This window comes from Camellia sinensis, chromosome 1 (genome assembly GCF_055761805.1).
Source record: "Camellia sinensis isolate YWXY chromosome 1, ASM5576180v1, whole genome shotgun sequence".
NCBI lineage: Eukaryota > Viridiplantae > Streptophyta > Magnoliopsida > Ericales > Theaceae > Camellia > Camellia sinensis.
The window spans coordinates 178,099,712-178,107,633 of NC_138961.1; the positions used below are offsets into that span (position 1 = coordinate 178,099,712).

The 7,922-nt window shown below is 31.6% G+C and overlaps 1 protein-coding gene across 1 annotated transcript; it reads left to right on the forward strand.

Moving 5' to 3' along the window:
- The first annotated feature begins 6,705 nt into the window (after nt 1-6,705).
- LOC145821045 (uncharacterized) lies at nt 6,706-7,647 on the forward strand. Its single transcript, XM_082917656.1, has one exon. The coding sequence runs from the start codon at nt 6,706-6,708 to the stop codon at nt 7,645-7,647; it is 942 nt and encodes a 313-aa protein (XP_082773782.1).
- The last annotated feature ends 275 nt before the right edge of the window (nt 7,648-7,922 follow it).

A 7,922-nucleotide genomic window follows, 5' to 3' on the forward strand; every position in this document is an offset into this window, starting at 1 on the left:
TGAAAAATGAGAAATGAGAAAGAAAGGGTTGGTGAGTGGGAGCGCCACGTGGCAAGAAGTAAGATTGAGGGTTGGGATGTTTGGGGGGTTCTGATTGGCTGAGAGAGTCTCGCTAGCTTGTCGTCAGCCACAAATAAGATTGTCGTTTTGTGGCTTACGTGTCAAACCAAATTTATTCCACTAAGGATCTATAAAAGTTTATATTATGTGATTGAGATTTAATGCTGAAAAATTGATGTGACTTGTCATTAAATCTCAACCATACAATGCATTACTCTAGAAAACTTTAAGAAAAAAAAAAACTCTAGAAGATCGTTGCTCCATTTATTCTTGCTAGAAATTTAGGCCTGTTTGGTTTGTTTTCAGAAAAGTTTTTGGAAAAAATTCTTTATAAATAAATTTTCAAGATTAATCAAATCAAATAAATTTTTAAAAAAAAAATTAAAATTTTTTTTTGATTACTTACTTTTTAAAATCACTCTACATATCAAATCAATTACTTTTTTTTAAAACTCTCTCTTCAAAATAATTTTTTAAAATCATTTCTGAAAAAAGATAAATTAAACAAGTTTTTAAACTTTTTATTTCAAAAACTACTTTACAAATACAAACCAAACACACCCTTAATGTTTCGTTTTGTAAGCCTCTCAAACTATAGTTTCACCTATTGATTTGAGTGTGTTATTTGTTTTGACCTTTCAAATCATAATTTTATATTCATTTCTCAAAACTCAATTTAAAATATAATCATTACTTTTCAAAACTCATAACCAAACGCATAATTCAAAACTCAATTTAAATCAATATTTTAATTTTTGAAATATTTTTAAAATATTTTAATTTTGTTGAAATTTTAAATATCTTAATATTTAAATATGTTACGATTTTTTTAATTTTTTGAATATTTTTAAATATTTTAATTTCAAAATATTACGATTTTAATTTTTAAAATTTTAAAATATTTTATAAAAATAAATTCAAACTCTATTTATAAAAATATTTTAAAATATTTTAATTTTTTTTTGTTATGTATTTGGTTACGATTTGAGTGTAGAGTTGTGAAAGTAGTATGAAATTTTGAGTTATGTGTTTGGTTATGAGTTTTAAAAATAATTTCTTAATTGAGTTTTGTTTTATGTGTTTGGTTACGATTTGAATGTAGAGTTGTTTTTAAATTTAAAATATTAACATTTTAAATTATTTAAATTTTTTGAATATTTAAATTATTTAAATTTTTACGATTTAAATTTTTTGAATATTTATTTTAATTTTTTACTTATTAAATTTTTTAGATTATTTAAATATTTATGATTTAAATTTTTTGAATATTTATTTTTAAAAAAAAAAATTATTTCCTTTGTAGTATTTTCAATAAAAAAATTGATTAATGTTATTTTCTGTTAATAATAAATTTTTTTAATTAAATTTTAAAAAGAGTTTGGTTATGAGTGTTGATCAGAATTTTCAATAATGTGAAAGTAGTGTATTTTGTTATGAGTTATAACAATTTGAATTAAGTTTTTAAAACTCTTTTAAAAACTCATAATCAAACAAATTTTCTTACTTCATATGTCAAATCAAACTTTCAAAACTCAATTACACACTCAATTCAACACTCTATTAAAAAACCATAACCAAACAAATTTTCTACACTCAAATCATAATTCCACAACTCACAAACTCAAAATACAACTCATACTCTCAAATTATATTTACAAAATTCTACCAAACGCAACCTAAGTTTTTTTTTGTTCCCATTAATCAAAATTAAAAAAATTTAGGAACATAATAAATTCATCACATACTATAATATAGAAATGCAAGATTTTTTAAAAATAAGTTTAATGAAAAAATTATGTAAGGGCATCTCTAACAGTGCATTATTATTTTTATCAAATATGAGTGAAAACTCTCTTTGATATTGCCTGCTCCAATGGAAGGATTGACTTTTCATCAAACCACCGGTCAACCACCTAATGTAAAATTTTCACAATGGGATAAGGAACAATATTTGTGACCAAAATGATGATCTTCTCTTCGATCAAGAGCTTTCACGGGGCGGTAACCAGGTGAGAAGCCTTGGTAGTAAGGAGTGGCCGAATAAGTTAATGTTTTTGCAACTAACAATCCTACCGTGGCTTGCACACTAAGCATAGCAGCACCCATACCCAGAAGGTTCACTAATATTCCATTTTTCAAACTTTTAACGACATCAGACCGAGGAGGAGTTTGAAAACACTAGATTATCTTGCATATGAAGTGTCTGACACAATGACATACTTGATATTTACAGACAAAAATTGTATTATATTTATGGGCAATGAAAAATAAGCATCGTAACCAAATATTAATTTTTGCCTAAAATTGGAGTGTGATAAAAAAAGATTGGAGGAGGGAAGGAAATAAAGCATGCATTCATTGTTTATTATCCTGAGCAACAAAAAAAAAATAATTAAATAAAACTAAACTCAGGCTAAAAAGCACGTAAAAACACAAAAAGAAAATTAACTTGGCATTCTTGCAAATAAAGATCAGTAAAAAACTACTTCATGAAACCTTTGGTCCCAAATATATTTGTCATGTAATCTAGAAATCCTGTGGAAATGAAAATTCCATGCTCATTTTGAGTCCTAAATATGTGTACTGGAATCAAATTGTTACAGTTCCCTCTATTTTCTAAATGCCATATGCATAATATTATTATTTCAGTGAGGACTTTTTTAACAACTTATGAGCTGCTGCCCTTTTTGTTTCCAATGCCCTGTCGTTAATTCGGTAACAACTTATTAATTCTTAAAACCATTTTGATTCGGTAACAACTACTACCCTTCTTTGTTTCCAATGCCCCATCGTCGTTGGTTTGGTTTTCCAATTCTGTTACTTTTTCTTTTTTCAAAGAAATAAAAAAATTAGTTTGTTGAATAAAATGGAAATGAAAAAGAAAAAAACAAACACATCATTTTCATATAGCTTTCTCTTTTTTGGTGGTGAAATATAGTTACTATTATGCATGCTCTTTGAATTTGTACATACGTTATTGTTGTTTTTTGAATTTTAGCATTTCGATTTTTTGATTATGTATTTATTTATTTCTATTTTGGTTCCAGATAATGGATTATCCTTCTCTCATTGTCAATGAAAATGCCCAAGGTAGTGATGTTCAAGCTAATATCCCTAACCCCTGTAACTGGTGCTATAAAGAAGCTTCGAATACCACTCAAGGAAAAGGGTACCTGCTACTTTGACTCCTATTGAGGGGTCGACCGGGGGGTTGATCAATCAGCATAAAATTTTCAAAAAATTTTGTCTTGAGGTGGTCATCCAGAAAGAACATTCGAAGGGACATCCGGTGGTGAAAATACAACGGTAATAAACAGTGATTTGATGAAAGGCACAAAGCATCTTCAGTTTGGTGAAACATTTTTGATATTCTCAATTTGATATAGGTTTGATGAAACCATTAGAGCAGCAAAAAATAGGTTTGATGAAACCATTAGAGTAGCAAAAAATGAACTTTTTCACCAAATTTAAATTTGGTGATGAATTGGTGCAGCGTTGGAGATGGCTTAATGTATTTAGCTTTTGTGTTTGTAGACACAAAAAAAAAACATATATAAATTACATCTATTGCAACAATTCTTTTATAATTGAAGTTTTAATGAAAGATATTTTTAATTTAGATTCTTTTGTTTTATAATTTTATTTTTTTGGATTGATTTACCCCTTTAATGGAAAAATCAATAATGTTATCAAATTTATTAATAAAATCTACTATTTTATATTTGTTATTTTTCTCTCTCGCTTGACCAACATTACCGTTATCGTCTAAATCATTGCCATATCAACAATCTCAAATGGAAGACAGGCAATCTTAGATTTGTCTTTACCAACCTCAAATCTATTACCACCATCTTCGATCTACTACGGCCAACTAACTATGATCAGGTAAATTACAATTATTTTCCTTCAAATTTTTTATAATTATAAAAACAACGTTTGAGATTTTGAAAATTATATTAATTTTTCTTATTTTAATTGACAATATACAAACAACTCCTTTCTGTTAACCTTTTAATAGACATAGTTAATTTTTACAATGAAATGCCCAAACTGCTCTCTATTTGTTCTTTTTTTTATATCTTTTCCTTTACCAACTATTAATTACTCTCCCCTCAATTTGCAACTACCCTAGCCACTATTTCCTGCTTGTAACTCAATTTTTAAAGTGAAATTTATGTGTTAAATTTTTTTTAAATGTATTTTTATAATAATGTTACGTCTTTTTTTTTAATTGAAATGTTACTCCATAATTTGGAATATGATAAAAATCTATTATGATTGAGTAACATTTTCATAAAGAAAATAATACTACTATAAAAGCATATAATTGTATCACAACTATCATAACAAATAATATCTAATAATAAATTATCATTACTGTAACATCTGCTTTCATAATTAATAGTTACTTCTACAGCTTATCTTACTTGTGTGCCTACATGTGACTTTTCTGTCTTATATGCCCCTTTGTGTGAGTTAATTGTGAATTATGTGTCATTTGCACTAGGTTTGGCTTGACAGATATGTTAATTGATAAAAAAGACATATCTGATTCGTTAAAGTGGAAGGTTATAGATTACATAATGAACCAGGTGAGTAGAGCCTAATTCACCTTAACCAGATGAAGTAAGGTCTAATTACCTTAGGAGACAAATAGAAGTAATTTAATTGACCCTAATTTAATTGATATGAATTTAATTTCTTTAAGCCAAGTTAAGTAAATTAGATAATATATATATATATATATGCGCTAAACTCAAACAAGAAAGCGAGAGATATAACCTCAGAGAGAGAGAGGGAGAGTATTCTAGAGACTAAGGAAGAGAAAAGGAGAAAGAGAGAGTTTGAAGCCAATTTCACCAAATCAACACATAAGGCAAGAATTCGCACATAATCTTCTAGAATTGAAGTATCACACTCATAATCCTTTAGAAATGAGTTAGATTTATGCTTAAGTGAGGATTATAAGCAAAAGGTTAAGGGTAAATCTTCATAGGAACACAATTTGAAGCTATGGAAGAAAATAGTAGAAATACATGACATTTGCATGTTCTATTTCTTGTTTAGCTTGAGTTTTGGGCTTGAGCAAGGTATTTTTCATGGGGTTTTCTTGGTAACCTTCTCAACTTCAATTTTGGCTCTTGTGTTTAGCTTGTGAGTTTTGTTTTAAAAGTTTGATCTTGATTTGAAAGTAGAACTTGTCCATTTACTATGTTTGAGTCAGTTTTGAGCCTTGTTTTGTACAAATTTGGGTTTGATTGTTTGAGAATTTGAAGCCCAAAACAGAGCAGAATTTTTGATTCTTGAACACCCAGAACCTCACGTGCGGGAAGTTGTGGCGCACATACGGCGGGTAGGCCAGGACGTGTGGAAAACAGGGGAGGTGTTGGGAGTATTCTGCAATATATGAACTTGTTGGCGCACGTGCACTGCACGTGCTGTGGGAGTCCCACTCGTGCGGCCAAGGGGCTCCGTACGTGCAGACGTTTGGCAGCCTCAGTTTCATTTTTCTGCTTCATTTACCCTACTCACGGGCCTCCGTTAGCGTGATTTTCATCCATATTTGACATACATTTGCATTACACAAGTTCCACAAGCATTAAAAGAGAGTAAAACTCTGTCACGACCTAAACTCGCCTCTAAAAGTTTGGCATCGTAACAGAGTGGTATCAGAGCACGAGTTCGACTGCAGACATGCGTCCAAATGACCTATAGGATGTCCTAAAAAAGAAATTAGGGCATTTTATTTGCATGTGTGAATGTGTGTGGGTTCTTTATGTGCCTATGTGGTAACAATGCAAGTGTGAACTCTATATGTCCTATGTTTATTATTACTTTGTTAACATATAGACCAATGGAAGAGACAAGACCTACAGAGATATCTGAGTCTTTTGATGGCAGAATGGATCAGTTAGAACGAATGGTAGAATTATTGACAGAAGCGTTAAGACAACAACAGAGACAACCATTTCCACCTCCTCTTCTGCCACCAATTCTAGTTTGGCCACCTAACAATGGTGACATTATTACCTTGACATAGAAGTTTAACAAACTGAAGCAGCCTACTTTCCCTGGAGGACTTGAATCGCTGAAAGCTGAAGCTTGGATACTGGAGATTGAAAAGTTATTCGAAGTATTCCCATGTACTAAAGAGCAAAAAGTGTTGTTGGCAACTTTTACCTTGCAAGAGGAAGCGAGAAGGTGGTAGATTCTTGACCATGATCAACAGACTGCCATGACTTGGGCATAGTTTAAAGAAGTTTTTTATGAAAAATATTTTTCACAGTGTGTAAGAGATTGGAAAGTAACAGAATTTGAACAGTTGAAGCAAGGCATTATGTCGGTAGCTGAGTATCAAGCCAAATTCACTGAGCTTGCGTGGTATGCGCCACATATGGTAGATACCGATTACAAGAAAGCTAGAAAGTTTAAGGCGGTTTGGATGTGGAGGTTCTTGATCGAATTAATGTACTCAAGTTAGAAAAATACGATGATGTTTTGGATAGAGCCATTATGGCTGAGGCAAATGTTGCTACACTAAAACAAGCAAAGGCACCAATGATTGAATGGAAGGGTAAGAGACCAGGATCCAATTTCAAGAAGGGTCGGAACAATTTCAACACTCCACCGAACAAGAGGTAGAATATGGGATCATCTACTAGCTCAAGTCGAGGGAATGATACACCCATCTGCCCAGAGTGTGGGAAAAAACATAAGAAAGTTTGTCGTAGAATTTCTGGCGCATGTTTCCAGTGTAGAAAAACAGGCCATATGATCAAGGATTGCCCTTTAGTGTCTAAAAGCACAAGCCAGCCCAGGGCTAGCTCAACTGCATCAGTGTCAACACCAAGGGTAAATTTGACAACAACTACGGGGAAGGAAACTCTAAAGCAAGGATGGGTTTTTACATTGGTGTCTGGTGATGTGCAAACTACTGAAACGGTTGTGTCAGGTATTCTTCCTATCTGTTCTCAGGATGCATATGTTTTGATTGATTCAGGGTCTACACGCTCCTTTGTGTCCTATGCATTTGCTTCAATATTAACTCAAAAATTGGAACCAATGCCTCATTTGTTAGCTGTATCTTCTCCAACTAGGGAGTCTATGACTTGCCCGTATATGTATCCTGCATGTGATATTAATGTTGGGGATATGACTTTATATGTTGATCTATTGCCTTTAAATATCACACATTTTGATATAATTATGGGAATGGATTGGTTATCGAGGTATTGTACTACTATTGACTGTGTGACTGAACAAGTTGTGTTTTATTTGCCTGAAGTGCCTGAATTTATATTTAACGGGAATGGTATCATATCTCTCCCATATTTGATTTTCTCTATGAAAGCGAATAGATTGATTAACAAGGGTTGTAAGGGATTTTTGTGTTCGGTGCTAACAGTGCCAACTACTACTAAACCAGATCTAAGTAGTATTCCTATAGTGAAAGAATTCCTAGATGTGTTTCTAAATGATTTGCCAAGAAATTTGATTGACCGTGAAATTGAGTTTACTATCGAGATAGTACCAAGTACACAGCCAATTTCCAAAACCCCATATCGAATGTTGACTACTGAGTTGTAAGAATTGAAAACTGAATTACAAGAATTGCTGAAGAAGAAATTTATCAGGCCTAGTACATCTCTGTGGGGTACTTCAGTGTTATTTGTTAAAAAGAATGATGGAACCCTAAGGCTTTGCATTAATTATCGGGAGTTAAACAAGATGACAATAAAGAACAAGTACCCGTTGCCACGTATTGATGATCAGTTTGACCAACTACAAGGGGCATAGGTATTTTCAAAAATTGACCTGCGATCCGAATATCATCAGTTAAAAGTTAAAGTTGAAGATGTGGA